The following is a 19,086-nucleotide window of genomic DNA, read 5'->3' on the forward strand; positions in this document are numbered from 1 at the left end:
TTCCTATCACAGATGTAGTCATAAGTTAGAACTCATAAAATTTTTGAAGAAATATTTATTGGAGTAGACATTGGTCATAAATCTTTATAACTGCAATATTCAGGGAGTTGATATTTCAGTGGGTTTATTTTACGATAATGAAGGGCCATTTAGGTTTCTCTTGTATCACCACTTCTCTCAGGAGTTCCTTCAGGAGGTGCAAGTTTTCATGACTGTCGTGAGGCCAAGAAAAACTCCCAGGCAAGACACCAGGTAGTGCATTCTGTGCAGAGACCACATTTTACATATGAACAAACTGAAATGTAGTCACATTAAATGACTGTGCCATACTAAGTTCCCAGAGGTTACAGTAGTGTTGTTTGCAGAAATAGCATGCAGGGAGAAGAAGGTAAAAACGAAGGAGGACAGTGGTAAATAAGGATGAAGACATGGTGAAATGGTCTGTAGGTTGGTTCTGTGATAAGGTTCAATATTTATATGGGGCTGAATGTGGTCTTGGACACATAACGATACAAAGCAAAGGCCATGTTCATTTCAAAGTGCTGACTATCATGATGACTTAAGAGTCATTATTGAAAATTCACTGCAAATGAATTTGAAGTGTGAAGACCTGAGTAAATAAAGCCTTGAGAAACCTGAGCTAAACTCATAGCTGACCTGGCTTAGAGCAGAAGGTTGGAATAGAGACCTTCTGAGGTCCTTCCAGCCTGTATTAGTCTGTGCTATGGGAAAAAGGTTCACTTCATCCAGGCAGGTGTTTAAGGAGGAATTCAAATAGTAGACAGGGTAACTTACTTACTTTGCCAGTCTGAATAAACAATCGGTGGACTAATTTCTCCACTGTTGTTAGTAACCCTTGAAAACTTGCATTGAAAACCTACAAAAGATATAAAACTAGATTTGGAGACTGAAAAAGAAACTGGTAAAACTGATCAAAACTAAGTGAATTTTCTAGCAAAAATGTAATTATTTTTACAGAGGACTATATTTGTTTTATTGAAAAAAGTGTTAATATTTTTATAGTATACCCAAAAGAAAGTTAGAGGCAACTTGAGCATAGCTCTGGTTATCTCTAAGAGTATAAGATATTTAAGACTGGCATTTTAATCTGCTTGGCAAATGAAGGTTGAGATCCAATGAACGAAAGCTGTATTTACAAAACAAAATTTAAAAGATACATCTGTGAGAACAGGCAAAGCAACTCTCGTACTCTTGGAAAGGGAGCACTCACTTTTTTTTCTGTGCAAACCTTTCTTCAGTAGCTTGGGGAATGGCAGGGGAAAGAACCTGCCATTTCTCCTTTTGAGAGAGTTGGTATCTGTGCTTTGGCATTCAGCACCACAGTCTCTGAGAGCATGAGAAAAAAAAATAGTAGTTACAGCTTTCATCTTTCTACCTGACTGACTAAAGTGATTTGACTTTCTGTAGTTTAATTTGGTTAAATTAACCAAAATGTAACTTTTGGGTTTCTTCTTTCACAGTATAGTTATATCAGATTCTGTCTTATCAGACTGCTCACATATTAGTACAAGTGCTGGGTAAAGCTGTTTGGAATTACAGTAAGGCAAACTCGTTGGGTGAGTTGATGGTCCATGATCTATTGCCAGCATGAAGACATGTCAGACTTTTAGAAGCAGCATCTGCCTGAGCTGTCTGGGGACACAAAAAGAACGGAAAACATCTTACAGTGGAACAAAAAGAGAGATGTGACTTGATGAAAGTGTAATTTTCTTCTGTGTTTAGCCATTCTACATGTTATCTAAAATTGAGTGCTCATGTCATGTCAACAAGTACATAATCACCTTAGTTCCTCATAATTAATTACTGAGAGGAAATTCAGGAAGGAAGGAAGGAAGAATTGTGTTCCCTATTATACCCCCTATTTTTATTGTAAATATATTTTTACTTCTCTATCCTGGTTTTGTCTTTGAGGATTTTGGTTTGCTTGTCTTCATCATCTTTTTGTCTCTCATTTTTACTTTTTGCTCTTCTCACTGTATTTCTCCTTGGATATTTTTCTGAATCTTGGCATTGCCTTGTCTTCCCTTTTGCCAAGATGTTACTTCCTAACTTCAGAACACTCTCTTGTCCTCTGTCTGCTATTTGCCATTGCTTCGTTCAACTCATCGTTTTCTCTGGATCTGTTAACTTATCCAAGAGATAGTTAATAAGTTTATATATATATATATATATATATATAAATAAGTCAATAAGTTGTAAGCTTCTTTTCAAAGCTTACCCTAGAATATTCATCATGAGGTGTTGGTTAAATCTTGCATTCAAAACAAATCATCCCTCTTGATGTTATCATGTTCCATGTTGTTTTAATCTGTCAGCTTTGTAGGGGTTTTCTTTTGTCTCTCATTGCATCACTAATTGCTTTGCTACACATTATGTGCACCATTAGTGGTTCTTATCTTAATTTATTTTAACTACCTTCATCCTTTCCTAGATTCCCTAGGTCATGGGAGTCAATATTTTTCCCAGAATATTTTTCGCTGCCCGTCCAGTTTTTTCAAGAGACATGAGTTTTAAATTAGAATCTTTACAGGTTTATTTGGATACAGTCTTATTGATATTATTGTGATTTAGTTCTGCATAAGAGAGGGTTTATTTAAATTGCTGTCATAGGACTTTTTTTGTAATGAATGATTTTTTCCTGTTTATCATACTGTGTTTGTTAGTCTTCACTCTAGCTATAATCTACAGGAATTTATAAACCATACTTTTTTTTTTAAAGCAGACAAAAATTTAAGTATTTTAGAATAAAGCTTATTGGATGGAATAGGAGAAGGAGCAAATAAATTCCATTCCACGTACAGTCCTCTTGCTCAGAAGGCATACTACCTTGAAGGATAATTCCTTTTTTTAAAAAAATGGTACTCTTACACATCTTGTACATTTCTCTACACTTCAGGATTTATTCAGTCTATTACTTCAGAATATTTATAATGATCCTCCTAATGGTTCATTGGACATATACCACCATGAACTAATGTATTCCCTCTATAAGTGTTCATTTCTGAATTAGACTGGGAGGGCTATCAGAATAATATCAGTTCATACAATGCTAAACTGAAAAGAGTAAGTAAAGTCTGAGTCATAATGTACAAAGAAGCTGTAATCGTTGTTTCCTGTTAAAATGCAAGTTTAAGTGCTTGCTTTTCAGTATTGCATGTTCAGTACCAGCCATATCAATCATATGGTCATAAACTTCCTTTATGGGGCAACTGCTATGTTTATTTGTATTTCTGTAGAGCATCAACTAAGAAAATGCTCCCCTCTGTGAAATGGAGGGATAAGATGTCTTCCTCTTTGAAAATAAGAACTAAATTAGACAAAGAAATTAAAGAAGCAAAAGTAGCAAAACCAGTGATTCTGCAAAGCAAGTCCCCATTTTTATGGGAGCAATATAGTAAAAACATTTTATTCTTTATGGAAAGTGGGCCCCAAAAAGCATGTCTCAGTGAGTTGAAAAGCCACAAGTACCCTGTGTTACCTTGTGTTCAGAGCAATATGAAGCCTAAGGGCAGAGTGACCAGGGTATGACAGGGCCTTTGCTCTGCTTTGCCATCCTGGGCAGCGGGAGGTCTCAGCAGGAGCACAGAACTGTGTTACCATGTTCCATGTTAGACTCCAAATTGTCTATTCTTCCCTTGGCAATCTTCCTGCGCTTCTTGAAAGAATCAGTTTGTAGCATCCCTCTAAGCCTTCCCCGAGCCAACTTTTACCTTTCCAAGAGTGGATATGCTTCACTGGGCAGTGCCTTCAGGCAGGTGACCTACTCAGGCCTCTTAAACTGGCTGATGTACAGTGGGAGTTTGAATCACATACAGTTCAGGACTTTCCCTTAGAAATTTATCCGTGAGATTTTCACTTTCAGATATAAAGAGATATTTTACTTTCCCATACATTTCTACAAATGTGCTGTGTAATTGAAGTATTTTAATATTCCAGCTACAGAAGTGTAGTGTCTAGACACCACCATATGTATTTCAGTCAGGCACAAAAGTATTACTGTCCAATTTTTATTTCTTTGGCAACCGACATTCCCCTGCTTTGCAAATTCACAGAGCAGTGATTTTAATAGAAAAGCAAAATACTACATTGTACTAAAGATGTGAACTGGTTATAAATAAAAATCTTTAGTATTACTTCCACTATTTCAGTTGCTGTTAATTTGCTAGTGCCTCCTTAGCTCTCTGAGACTTCTGTGAATAAATGAGATAACAAAGCATAATTATAAGTCAATTATACTAAATTTTTGATTTGAAGCTTGACCACTGAAATGCACAGCTGTATGTTTTCCCCTCCATCCCAAAATATTTCTGAAATAAAATGCTCCTTTCTGTCTCAGTGAAGCCAGAAACTGAAACTGGAAACTGAAGAGTAAATGACAGAAATGAATGATGCCTTCTCAGATTCTGAAAAAGGCTAATGAAACCTTGCAGCTGCCAAATCAGATTGAAACCAGTGGCCTGTGAATTGCAGTGTTCAAGGGAGAAAGTCAAAGATAATCCAGATGTTCCCAAGCAGAACACTTTGCAATATTTTTTCAACCACTTTCTTTCTGTTTGTATGGACTAAAAAATTATATAACTGAGATTTGTTTTAATACATTTTCTGAAGGTTATTATTTGACCTTCAAGATAATTTAACGTGCTTAGCACATTATTTCTGTCTGTACTCATTACTTGAAAGGTGGCTTTTAATTTATCAGATATATACCCTTTTCAATCACAGATTGCTCATGTGATGGAGGTTTCTTAGAAGGTTTCTTTTGACAGCCTCTTTATAGTCTTCCTGAGGCACTTTTCTTTTGGCAATGCATAAAGTCAGTCTTGAAAAGGAGATTTTTGCATAATTCTGGAACTGACTACCTTTTGCCATTTATTTTTGCTCATTATTTTGCTGCCTGATGAAATATTGTAAGCAGGAGATTTGTGAATAAATCTTGATTTAAGTGTGTTTTGAAGAGCTAGTTGATGTTTTGTTCATTTGTGGGCTTGCATTTGTTTTGCAGCTGAGCCCATAATTCATTGTTAATCTGCTAAATCACTTAGTGGCAGCAAAATAGTCATGTAAAGACACAAGCAAAAAGAGGCAAATGTGTATTCATGTGTTATGAAATATATAGCATCATTCTCTTCTGAGAAAGAGTGAAAACAGATATCCAACTTGGTTTTTACTAGATCAGGACCTGTATTACAAAAAAGCCCCAAACTTAAAGAGTGGATTACTACCCTTGACCTTCTCAAGTAATTAGAATTCTGCAGTCTTTAACTTTCAATTCACTACAAATTTATCGTATGCTGTTGGATTCAGTCCAAACTTCTGTAACTGTGTATAGCCTATGGAAAATAAAGAGCATCCATTCCAGTAAAGAGGAAAATATCAGATAAGTCTGTTTCTGTAATTAAAAGATAGTAAAATACTTAAGCAAGAATATTTTTGTTTCAACGGCGAGGCAGTAATGTCTTCTGTTCTGCTTGCTCTTAACCAATTCTTTTCCCTCAGTAGGTTTTAATCTTGGTTTAAAACAGCATAACCTTGTTAGAATTAAGGCACTTACACATTATTTGAATAGCTATATGCCTTTGATGTTCTAGAAGAGAATAAGTTGAAGTTGTATGTTAACAGTTGTGAACTAGATACTTATGCAAGAAAAACAGTCCTCAGAGAAAAGGGATGGGGAGAGTGGAAAAGGATAAACTATTTAGAAATTAATCAATTGCTCGTGAAAAAGTGTGTGGAGAGCAAATTTGGCAGAAGCATACTCCTTCTTCCCCTTTCCCTCAAATTTTTTCCCAGGAGGTACTGTACCTTTCATTCTCACAGAATAAAGGTCATTTTACCAGTGTTCCCTAAGAGCTTGGATAAGGGACATTACTGGAAAACTCTCTAGTGTAGTAAGACCCTCTGATTACTATCCACTATTGGCTGTTCAAGCTTGCAGCAATGAAATAACAAAGCGAAGTCCGAGGGCAAGCAAAAAAGACTTCAGGGCCTTGGGATGATTGGTTGAATGGTCAAGAGCACAGGTAGTGATTTCCTCAATTCTTCTGTTAACAAGGAATAATATTGATAGGAATAGGCAGATCCATCAGGCCAGCGTGTGGCTCTGAGGTTGATGTAATTGGAAAAATTTTGAGTTTTTTGACCATGGGATGATCTATAACACCTGCTCTACTGAAACCTGATGGCATGCACCTATCTCAGAGGGAAAAAAAGAGTTCTAGCACACAGGAGCTAGCGGGGCTTATTAACAGAGCTTTAAACTAGCTTGGAAGGGCGAAAGGGAAAATACCAGGCTTGCCAGTGATGAGCAATAGGATGGTGTGCCAAAACTTGAGGAAAGGAGCACTGATGGGATCCCTCAATCTACTTCATGAGCTATTTTGCCCAGATCCTATGCTTCTGATATTAATTCCAATTTTGTTGTAAATCCTGTATTTCTGATCTCCTGGTCTCTTGAGGCAATTGCTGCTATGGTTCCAAACCATGGAGGTTCCATGTAGCAACATTCAGATTGGTGACACTTCTCCGCTGACCTAAAAAGCACCTTCAAATGCCTGCCTCCATACACATGGAAGATATATTATTGATTCTCCACTCCTGCAAGCACTTAAACTCTACAGTTTCTGTCTTGACCTTACAGAGCTGAATACAGTACACTGCTTCCTACTGAGTGGACTTCAGTGAAATATATTACTGGAAGTCAGTCAAACTTCAGTGGACTTCAATAGGAGACAGGTGAATAGGAGCCTGTTCAGGGTCTGAATTTTTCATTGAGATCAGTGAAAACCACTTACTGATTTGAATGGACCAGGAGCTGAGTGTATCAGGAAATTTTCTGAGACCTCTTGAGAATTACCTGGTTATATTTGGAGGATTACCCAAGATGGGGATGCTCTGGAGTGGCAGGACTTTAAACTTGTATGAGAATTTATCAGGTATTATTAAGTGTCAGTTATTCATGTATTTTAGTAGAATTTTTTTTTTTCCTGTAACCTTTTGTAAGCAAATCTCATTATTATGCATGGTTGAATTTGTACTTTTTCTATGGCTCTTTCACTTGGTGTTTTGAAATATGCATGAATAGTTTAATTTAATGTAAAAACCTGTACATAAACCTAGGAAACTGTCAATGGAACTATTGTCTCTTCAGTCTGCTAGAAAAATAGTTCACAACATGCTTGTATGGGGTGGTGATTGCCAGAGCCTGTTCATGGTGGCAGTTGTTGGCTGTTCATCTCCTAATTTCTCATCAGAAACAATGGTAGGTCAATCAGTTGCAATTTGGTTACTGGAGGCACTGTGTTGATTTCTGTTGATAAAATGTGTGATGGTGTTTACTGGAATAGTTTAAAAAATAGTAGATGTGTTTTCAGTTTTCTCAAGTTTGTCATAAATGAAAATATTTGTTTTCTCATTGCCAACAAATATCTATTATCCATGATCTGTAATTAGGCTCACAGCTTAATGTAAAGGATGAATGGTGCTTGCTGAACTGCATCATTGGCCTTACTGTGGTAAAATGACCAATTTTGTTTCACCAGCTGTGACTTTGGAGGCAGGTTGAATGACAGGGAGCACATTAAGCTCTACAGATTAAAATATTTCCGGCATACAACTGTGTGTGTATCAATCAGAATTCAGCAGCAGTTCTTGCTTGATAAGCTTGCTAATGTCTTCATGTTCTAAGGAACATTGTTCTCCTGTATGGGGTGTCTTGTACAGTCTCAACCCTGCATTTCTTACTGAAGCAAAACTCCCAGTGAAAAACAGCATGACCATTGAACACAATTACAGAAAAACTCCTCACAAGGGCAGTGTATCTGCCTAAGGAAATAGAGCATGTAGTTCTGTGACTAATTATGAATTATTGAAAGAACTAAAGGAAAAAGACACAAAGTTGGGAAATAAATGGTTGATTACTTGTCTTGCATCTAAAGAAGACATTTTCAAAAGACAAGCCCAATTATAGCTGCTTTTTCCAGTAATATTTCTATCTACTTCTCACAGTGTCTATCACTCATAATAGAAAATAAGACTATATTGTCCTTCAGTTTCTTATACATGTGACAAGGATGATTGAAAGGTTGCAAGCAGTGTGTTCTAATTTTATATGAAAATAGTAGATTAGGTTATGTCAACAAGAGGTAGCTTTTTAGTTTTTCTACGAATGTGTTTTGAGTGCTGCAGAATCAGCCAGGTGTTGGCAAAATGCCGTGATGTTGGCTGATGCCAGTATACAAAAGCCAGAGAACTCCATATGTTGGAATTAATATAGTCTGGAATTGCAAATGGCCCTAGTTTGATCCTTGAGCTGAAGTGGTCAGGCAAGTGTTGTTTCTCTGTGGTTTAGCATCTGATCATGTATGTGAGTTGTTTTACCTTTTCTCCTTAATGTGATACGAATCAAGATATGAATTACAGGTATCTAATGGATTATTAATGGATTATTAATTTTAAACTGCAAAAGACTTGGTGTGCTCACAAAAAAATGCCTAGAGGTACCTTTGCATATTTTGCCTTTTCCTGTTACCCTAGAACTTGACCTTGAGTCTTTACTGCAGAAATCCACCTCTGGAGGTGCCATGGAAGCAGTGATGTTTTCTGCTATCACCACGAAACAGTTTCTGGTGTCTTAGGCAAAGTGAAGGTAGGAAGCTGACACTGTTATGCCCCTTTCTGGAATCATTTATGGACATGATGCTGGCAAAGGATGAGCTGATTTTTTACTTTGTAGTTAAGGTACTGTTTTTCTTCAAGGGTACTTCAATTAAGTAAGGTTCTGGTTTTGTTTATCAGCTCAATTTTATAGATGGGGTACCTGAAAAGCATCAATTTAATGGCCTAAATACAGAGGCCCAGTAGTTGTATGTTTTTACTACAAAAGCACTAACAATAACGTTGTATCTTCTGTCAACAAATACAAAAGTATCAAAGCTCAGCCTGCAAGAGAATAGCTATCAGTGAGAGCTTAGCAGCTTAGTAACTTTTTAGACAAAACATCTTCTATATGGTTAAAAACATGACTTTCTCCTTTAATCATTAACCTGGAAATGACTAAATGTGTTTCCTGAATCACATCTGCTCTGCTGATCTGTTCTTCCATGATGAAATCCCACCTGTTTCCATCATAGCAGCTGCAACTAGTGTAAAGTGTCTCTGTCTTTTTTCTGAATGTTCCTTGTGAGATTGTTAACAAAGCCTCCAAAACATATGCTTTTTGTAAGCACCATTGTTACCTCCATGGGAAGACTTTGAGAACAGTGTGAACAGAAAAGACAAAACTGCATGTTTCATGAATAGTAGCAGCTTTTGAAAAAGCAAATTACTTTGCAGTGAAATTCAAAATTTCACAGTAAATATTCAGTAGACATTCTAAAAAGAAATACACTGTACTTCTCAGTACAATAGAAGTTGATGTTATCAGAATTCAGAATGTTAGACAGACTGCCATTCCTGCAGCATAAAGACTAATAACACATACTAATCTCAGCTGGCTGTTCCTTAAAGCTGTCTGCAGAGGTCACATATGTGGGATGTGTGGACTGATAGCCATTTAACCATTTTCATCACAGAGAAAGATGTTCTTAAAGTTTACTTTTCTTTGATAAAGGATTTTTTTTCTGGAAATGTATCTAGAAATAGTTTTGTTGTTTTTTTTTTTTGTTTTGTTTTTTAATGCTTATGAAATAATCAGATTCTGTGATGTGCACGAGCATATGAGCCTGGTAAAGGGGAGGCAACCCTGAAATATTATTGTCGTTGAAAATAGCCAATCATATTTTTTTTCCCTAATGGTGAATTTGATAAGTGATGCCCATCTGAAACATTCTGGATTTCTTCACTTCATGAAAAAATTGTATTCCCTTAGTCCCTTAGAGAAAAATAATAACACAGTCATCTCAGCAAACTTGTCAACCTGCAGTGTAATTTGAAGGCTGCTTTTGTTTTGAAAAGATATAGATGAAAAAAAGTGGTCAAACTACACTGCAATTTTTTTTCAAACCATTTTGCTTGTATTTTTTAGAGTAATTGTTAAATGGAACTACTCTTTGAATGAATATGCATGAAAAATTCCAGACTATTGAGCAAATCAGCACTAATTCATGTTGTTTATGCTGTTTGCCTTTTTGTTTTGTGAGATGTTTCATAGCAGTGTTATGCTGTGGAATTTGGCCATGCTATGAATGAAGTGATTCATGATACAATGCAGAATAATATTGTGTATTTCTGTTGTAGAATGTCTTATTGTGATTTTTTTCTCTGCCAGTTCAGTAATATGTGATCCTCAAATGCAGCAAAAGATAAATCTTTAAGTTTCGTAAAACACAAGTGTAATCTCAAAAAGTTAAATGAAGCATCAGTACTTAGCAAATTTTAAGTTGCAGAGGAAACCTCTGAAGGATAACATAGTATAATATAGTGATTTTATGAACAGTTCCTGCTCTAAGTTGGTCCACTGAAATTTGAGCCTCTTAAAATTGGTTCACTTAATATGACCTATAGGTCTTGCTTTGTATGTTTATGTAATCAAACTGGAACAGTAACAATTAAGAAGGAAAGGAATTATATGCCAACTAACGTGGAACTCATCTGAGTTGAAAAAAATTGTTCTTAGGAAGACCATCTTGCTATGTAATGTAAAAACACTGTCTGCTAAATGTCAGTTTAAAAATAGCATCTATTTTTAACAGTTTTAGAGTTTACAGTGTCATACAAACTGAATATAGATTGAAACCCAGACTGAAAATCCTACAGATGGTTGACAGTTCAGTAGTTCCTATGATATCCATACTTGAAAAGTTTTGAGCAGACTCAGTGACCTGGGGTAAAGGGCTAAAGTGGTGTGATGGCAAGCGTAATACTGCATTTTCATTTGGAATGAATTGAAAGGGAAATGTTGGGAAGTACACTGAGCTATACTGACTACCAGCTTCAAAGGTATTGACATAAAAGGAGAAGGACATGAAAAGAGAACTGTCAGTGAATGAGCAGCAGCAAGAAAAACCCACCAGGCATCTGAAGGGGACACGTAGACGATTTGACTATTACTTTCTTAATCATCATTTTCTCCCTAGTGGAACTAGTATCATCTTTGATGATTATCCATGAGATAATTCCAGTAAACATTAACATTTTACATCCCAAAACTTTGTTTTTCAGAAATCCTCCTCCTACTTTGCTACATCCTGAAAAATGGTGCAGAGGATTCAACCATTTCATTTCACAGTGAGTTTTATTTTCTTATAAAAACAGCTTATTCAGCAAGACTTATGTGTGCCAATCTGAAAACAGAATTTGTTTATGGAGTTGCTGCTTTTGCAGGTTTTCAATTTCAGTTTTCTTTTCACAGACTCTAGACCATGGTTCACTTTTTGAAAGCTATACAGCACAATTTGATCTTCTTATGTACTTTCTTCACAGCTTCTCTGAACTCCTTAGTTGATTTGCTTCTTAATTTTGATGGAACTAGAACAGGTTTGTAAATACACCTGATTTCCTTGATGGTTTTGCAGTGAAATTTTGCATCAAGGAGAAAAAAAGGATTAGTGATAAGACTGCTGGTCAAGTTAAAATAAGAAAGATAAGAAGAACATAATAGCCTTGTTTTCACTTTACTAATGTTCAGTACATTGTATACAGCTCTCACCAAACTAAAATATGCTTTTGCTTTTCTTTTTCTTTTTACAGTAAAACTGGGAAATCACAGTTTAGTAGTTGCTAGCATTATATTCAAAAGTCTTACAGCAACTTTTATGAGTGATTTTTAGTGTTCTTCAGTATTTCATCAGGACCTATTACAGCCCAAACTGTGTAATGTGGGGAATAGTGTTATAAAACCCTTGGGAATTTTACACTGATCAAATAACCAAATACTTGAACACTGCTCCTCGGTGCTGAGTCTTCAAGACAGGTTTGAAAATATGCACATCTGCATTTTGAATCTGTTCTGTTCCTTGATGCATGTAGTTACTTGTAGAGTACAATATGCCTACCTAATATTTTTTCAGCTAGTTGTGTAGTAGTGTCTTTCCATTTTAGGATAAGTTAAAAATAGAAAGACTATTGCAAATTTTATTACTAATATGTGAAAAATATTATTTACTATGCTGATCTTTAACTGGGCAGGAAGGTGAGGTACAGTGTAATGTTTGGCCTACAAAGGAAGGCCATTATTGTCGTTGCTGCAATGTAACTCAGAATCTCTTCCAGTGCAGGTAGTAGAAGTACATTCCTCTGGAGCAAATTGACCCAAGTTCTGGTTCTCTGTAATGCATGTCCTTGTTTACTCAGCAGTGTACATTGTGATCTGTAGCAGATTCAGTGTTTAATTGCAAGGTCACCAGGTGGTGGATGAATTTCATTCTATTATAGAAAAACATTGGGTTTTTTGTACTTAAAGACCGTAGTCTATTTTCTGGGGGACTCCATGACTCTTGGTTTATATTCCACTTGTGCTTTAGAAAGTTACTGCACCTGGTAAATAAGATCACATTCCTGTCTCAGAAATGTTCTGCATTAACCTTCAGTGTTCTTATGTAAGTTTTTCTTTCTTGGTATCTTCCCTTTTAGAAATCACCACTGAGCTTGAGAACAATACAAAAACTCAGTTGAACATAACATTTGTTCAGTTCAGCATGCACTGTTTAAAACAAGTCCGATACTTTATGGCTAAACTTGTTTTAAATCTAGTCTTTTGGGGTTTTGACACCTTCAAATTGTATATTTTTAATCACATGGGTTATTGTTTACTTTTGCTTAATTACTTCTTCATCAGCAACTTTTGCAGGTTCTCAAATCTTGTTTTTCATTTTTACAGTAATGTGCACAATGAAGTAAGGAAATATGCTCATACACAGTCTCTTAATATGGAGAAATGCAGCTATTGTAATAAATGTATTGTAGCTCCCAGTAGAGAATCCTGAAGTGGAATTCTCTGTGACATTATTTGGCTCTTGGGCACATGTTAGTAAAGTTGTTGATACAGAAGTTACAAGATGTTTTTATGGAGGCTTGGATTTACATTAGTGGATTTTCTAGAAAAATTTAAATAATGAAACTTTGGATCATACAACTGCAAACCTTTTAGCCATTACTGATAATTGGCTCATTTATATGCATTAGTTATGCATTTGTTGATGCCCACCTTGTGACAGCCTAGCTATGATAAATTAAAAGCAGTGATTGTATAAATTCCATACTGCCTTTTGTCCATATGTTAGGACCTTGCCTGATGTTTCTGTCACCCTTGTGATGAGTGGTTAGCTTTTGAATAATTTCATTATCTACCTCCTTCCTGACTCTAACGTAATTTGCATAACAAGCTTATCTAGTTCAAGTCGTGGGCCAGACCTGTGTACTAACAAAAACCAAGCATACAGCTTTGGCTAAGCATACTTTTGATTTCAGTTCTGTTTACGCGGTAATTTTATTTATTCCAAGATTGCCAAACCTGGTCACTGGGCTTTTTTCACCCCACATTCTCATCCCTTTAAATGCCACTGTCTCAAGAGGCATTTTTGTTATAAGTGTTCTCACATATTACAATGATTTACAATATGCCTGAGCTGGAAATTTCAATATACTGTTGTTGGTAACTCTTTAGGCTGTTAAAATAGTGACCATATATTTTTCAGAAATGAAGTCTGTATTTTTAACTATGATACTACTGCCCCAAGAGAGAATCACTTTGCAGCAGCATTTTAGTCAGATGCAATAGTAACAAAATCTGAATGGAGAGAGTGTCAAGATAGTTCTTAGCTTGGTGAATGTATGTTTCTGTTCCCAGCATTGTTGACCTTGACTTGAGATGAAGGCTGCAATATGTTGTTCTCATAAGGATTTTTACAATGAGGATAGTGAATCTGAGTTAGATATTTTGTTTTTAAAAAGTACAGATAAGAACAATTTGAACTGTCATTTCTGGCAGCGGCCTGATTTTGTGTTTGGTGTCCACTAAGATGTGCAGCCCATACATACTTCTAAAAGATCGGTAAAGTTCTGTGTATGTGTATTTATCTGTACTACTGTGATTTTGCATGAAAAACTTGGCACTCCACTCATAATGTGAGAGATGAGAAATTATCTGTTTATTTTATCTACATATTAATAAGACTTACTGTTTCTATAAGACCACATAAACAACCACAACAGTTGTTGGAGGATTGATATCTAAAAATAATATACTTTTATGTACGTTTATTTTTGTGCTGAGGTAAAATATCTGTTTTGAAGAGTTCACTCTAGTCATTTCTCATGAATATTTATGAAGACTTTTTTTGATGGCTGCAGCGCAGATGACATTGCTCTCATAGGTTAACAGTTTGTGTCCACCACCATTTTAGACATACAGTGCTTCAGAATTGGTTCATAAAATAATACATTAAAATGAATAAAAATTACTATTCACAAAATTATCTTACATGCTGCAAGTAATTTTCTTGGCACTTTAAAACTTGACTGATCCCTAGGGGTAAATAGAAGAGTTAATGTGTTCTTGGAACAGAAGAATACAATAACTTTTATTTACATTACATCACAAAATGGTAATTTTAATTAAAATGAGCAGTGGTATCTCCAGAGACAGACATTCTCCTTTTAAATTTATTTAATCAATGATTAGCTATTATGGTTCTTTGAATTAATTAGTCATTCTTGAGCTGGAGGGAATTAAAGAATTAAGAAATTCAGGAAGTAATAAAGTCAAAATGTGAAGTTAAGGATTTATGGTCACATTTATCATCAAAATGTAACATTTAGCAATGACATTGCAAATACAATACAAATATAATTTTTCATCTTGATAAACTCACTTTTTTGTACTCAATTTAAGCATGACTTCACAAGCTGAATTCCATATTGATGAGTCTACATTCAGATTTATTCAATTAATAGATCATCTAGATTACATAGGTTTTAAATGGTCCGTTTAGATTTAACTTCTCTGAAAGCAGACAAAATTTTTTCACAATCTAAGCAATTGTTTAGTGACATTCTGTTCGTATTACATAAAGAACATTTTACTGTTTCTGTCACTGAAAACATGATAGGCATTTGACATAACATTAATCGCACGGTGTCTAAGAGGACAAAAAGGTTTGCAAATGTAAGAAAGATACAGACTGTCATCACAGTCTGTAAGGTTGTAAGGTTACCACCAAATCTTTAAGTTTTCGCGTTTCATTCATTGATGTAGATTCTCAGATTCTGTCTACAGATGGACTTGAAATGCTAAATTCTCATACCTCACAAAAGATCTCCACCACTTTTGAATACTGCGTGAAATATATCTTTATACAGAGGAATGGACATATATAATGAACACAATTGTCTTCTACTTTCTGTGAGCGGTTGTAGTAAAAAGTCTGCCTCAAATCAGCTGTAGTGTCAAAGTGGGATAGGTACCTAAGGGAGAAAATTTGGTACAAATGCAAAGCATAGTGTTTCTAATAAAAAGTTTCAGTTGTAAAAGGTTCTGAAGGCTCTTTGTGTTCCTGGGTCTTCAAGGACAGGCCAAAGGAATAAAGCAGACCCGTTCCTGATGAAAGGCTCCTCATCAGTTTCATCATACAATAATTAAATGTATTTGGTGGTTTTAAGAGGCTCCCTAGAATTTTTCTGTTTTTATTTCTGTTGTCACTGGTAAAAATCTAAGTATTTAAAGGAGAGCAACTGTCTGACCCATGCTGGGAGCTGCAAGAGGTGCCACTCCAGAGTTTCCATTGTTTGTTCTCTAAACCATGTATATGAACCAAACTAATTTGTTATACTTACTTAGCCCAAATGAAACTGGGAAACCTGTTGTAATTTTTGAAGATTTAGAAGACGTAAAGCTATTTAATACACCTAATTTTACAATTTCAGATGTGTGCTGTAAATTATACTATATAGTGTTTGATGTTGAATATTAAACTGAAAGATTTATTAAAAAAAAAGATGCTGGTGACATTTCAGTGTTTGAGTATTTGTCTCATTGTTAGGGAGGATTAGTAATTTACAGCATTTGCTACCAAAAGGCAGATCAATAATGTTGTGTGTTCTGGCCACCAGAATTTATACTACACATGTGATTATTGAGTTCTTTGTCATAAATTCAGTCTTTCATCCTGATATCTGATTGTAGCAGAATAAACAGTAAAATCCTTATTATTTGTCATGGGATACTGTTCAAGACAGGAGACCTATTTAACCTACATACATACCCTTGGTGCCCAGGGTTTGCTTTTTGCAAAGCAGCAGCTATAAGCGCTCCTGAAGATAAGATTATTTGTATCCTGTGTGTCCTGTTGAATTAGAACTGAAAACAGAAATGCTCTTGGCAAAGCTGTCACAGTTTTTTAGTTCATTTTTGCAAATGAGTGGCCTGCAGCAGTGGGGGTTGGGCAGACCTGGAATTGGAAAGCAGGGAAGTGTCAGAGAAGCAGGCACATCCCTGCATCACTATTACAAATGTAATTCATGAAATATCTTTTCTTCTCCACCTCTCTGCTGCATGTAACTGACCATTGTCTGTCACAGCTACATGTGGTACAGAGGTGGGAGGAACACTCAGAGTTACAGATTGGAACAGAGCATTTTAACCAGCTAAAAACACCCTCAGAGATTGTTATTTTTTCCTTTCTTGACAGTTTCCGACCTAATGTACTTGGCCTAGATGATCTTACTTGTCACTGTCTGTCCTTTTGTTTCTCAAAACAGGGTGCTCAACCCAGTTGAGGTCATCCTCTTGATTTCTCTTGATTAATCTTCCATCACAAAACAACCTTGTGATGGAAGTAATCAGGCATGTGGGGGGGCATGGGGGTGGGAAATGTCTCAGAACCCAGAGACCTCCTCCCTGCTTAGGGAGAGGTTCAAGAGTATATGACCTTACCCTTTCTCCTCTCCCTCTGGGAAATCTCCGTTCTAGATCCCCAGATGAGCCATCTCTATCGTTGGGGGCAACCTGGTAACTGCATTTTCTGGCATTAGGAGAAGAGGATCTTAGCATTTCAGGATGACCTGAAGTCCTGTTCAGTACCCTGGAAAGCTCATCTAATAGGAGAGTCCTGGAAGGATTCCTCACTGCTAGACAGCAGGTACTTGTGCAAGCAGTGTTTGGAGGGCAGGGGAGAGTGGTCTAGAGCTGTGCATAGAGAAAGCTGTGCAAGGAAAGCACCCTGAAGACCCAGGTAGTGGCAGAGAGATAGGGACCAGTGGAGTGACAAGTGAGGACTTTATCTAACCATTTGTTGAACAGATCAGAGACTTTATGTCTCTGTCGCCCAGAGGTTGTTGTGTGGATTCCCCAGCTCTAATACAGAGTTTGATACAGTCATCATTTCTTCCAAATATTAACCTGTGCCTCTTCTGTTAACACAGATGTTAAACAGTTACTAGATGTCTGGTTGGATATTTAGTTTGTGAGACAAAATGAGTTCCAGCAATCCCCTGCTAGCAGATAAGAAATCATCAGAAAATGTAGCATTTACAAAATGTAATAATTGAAGAAAACAAAATACTGGAGATAAATCATAATGTGACTAAGCTATGAGAGTTGGAGTTGCTTCATTTCTTTCTTTTTAAAGAAAGTACTTTTGGTCAAATAGACTATAATGGATCTGATGAAAGAGAATTTCTGAAAGAAATAACTGCTGCCACTCTACTTAGGTTAGACTGTAATAATGAATGACATTAGTAATTGTTTTCTATTTCTGAACACACAGCAGACTTAGAGCACCATTACCGTTCTTATGAAATCTGTTTCTTTCCGTTTATTCATTAGTAAATATTAGCTCATGAAGGCTGTTAAATATCTCTCCTTTTCAGTCATCTGATTTGCTACTTGTGAAATGGCAGTTTACATTGTCTGGACCCAGCAATTCCATCAATGTTATCATCCAAGTGCAAGCAGCCAGTGAATTTTTAGAGGCTGTCTCAGATAGGCCTGTGTATGGGAGTCTGCTCTTATCCTCTGCTAATAAATGCTTCATCTTTGCTTGTAATTGTGGCAGAATGGAAATGGTGCTTAGGAGCCTGGCTGTGAGATTGCAGCAAATGGCTGCAACCTATGTTTAATGTAGTGACACTAATGAATTCTGAGAATTAATTTTCAGCTAAGAAAGCATGATGAAAGATACTAGAATTTCAAATTAGGTAATGGATTGACTTTCGTTAAGGCAAACATGTACAATATTTGTTTCCTTTTCAATCTGTACTTAGCCTTCCTGTTATTTTAGATTCAAAAAATAGCAGACCAAATATATTTTCATCATACTTTATTTGAAACCCATCTTGTAGTAGATTTGCTAGTCAATTTGCTCAGGTCAAACTAATGCACTACTTTTTTTTTTTTTTTTTAAATTTCTTTAGGCCAAACAAATTGGCTGAATTTGCAGGTGCAGCACATTTACTGGTTTTATGAGTAATTGCAGTATGGTTGATGTTTGACAGTGCCTAAGCTAACTGTCCAAATTGGTCTTAAATGAATGCTCAGATGAGCAGCTGAAGAGCTGAAGATATTTTAGTTTTCTCCTTTCCTCAGAAGCAAATCCTTCAGTGATAAGACTTCTTAATGTTGTTTTTTACTTGCACAACACTCGCACTGATTGCAGAATATTTTCTGATAAGTGAAACTGTAAAAGCTGTTTTGTTACTGTACTCTTCCAAATGTTTATATCACTGAATTTTTGTGTATTACTTCTCAATTTCTCTTTTCTGGCCTGTGCGTTAGGTATATCTCCTGACTGAATTTACTGGCAACTTTGAACTCAGACACCCATATGATTAACTTTTCCACATATATTTCTAAGTCAGGGTGCAGGTCAGTAAAAAACTCTGTGATAATGCTCACCTTTGTGCAGGCTTTAGCACTCTAAGAGCTGATATTCTTTTTTTTTTTCCTGAAGAGCGTTACAGTGTCAATTCTGCTTCCAGTGAAGGAGATGATACCTTTCTGAACACTTGCAGTGACACTGGCAGTCTGATGCGTCATTCTTCGTTAGCACATAGGTAGTGGCCCAGGGACCCTTATTTTACAGGTGATGTTGAATAAGTACTGCAGCAGCAGCAGGCATTCATGTTGCACTAAAA

General features: G+C 36.1%; 1 protein-coding gene across 7 annotated transcripts in view; it reads left to right on the forward strand.

Annotated features, from left to right (window-relative positions):
* MYO3B (myosin IIIB) overlaps positions 1-19,086 on the forward strand; it is a 198,163-nt gene that overhangs the window by 57,700 nt on the left and 121,377 nt on the right. For 4 of the 7 annotated variants that reach the window (XR_007904525.1, XM_051787359.1, XM_051787361.1 and 1 more), the window contains exon 12: positions 11,179-11,244. Coding sequence is in view for 4 of the 7 variants with exons in the window: in XM_051787359.1 (XP_051643319.1) it covers positions 11,179-11,244 (66 nt within the window). In the remaining 3 variants the exon portion in view is untranslated. Of the gene's footprint in view, positions 1-4,357; positions 4,600-8,553; positions 8,666-11,178; positions 11,245-19,086 lie in introns of those variants that run through there. The other 3 variants (XR_007904526.1, XR_007904527.1, XM_051787364.1) reach the window with 3 other exon arrangements.

Source organism: Manacus candei, unplaced genomic scaffold (assembly GCF_025592945.1).
Source record: "Manacus candei isolate 608988 ecotype Guabito, Panama unplaced genomic scaffold, ASM2559294v1 h1tg000023l, whole genome shotgun sequence".
NCBI classification, from domain to species: Eukaryota; Metazoa; Chordata; class Aves; order Passeriformes; family Pipridae; genus Manacus; species Manacus candei.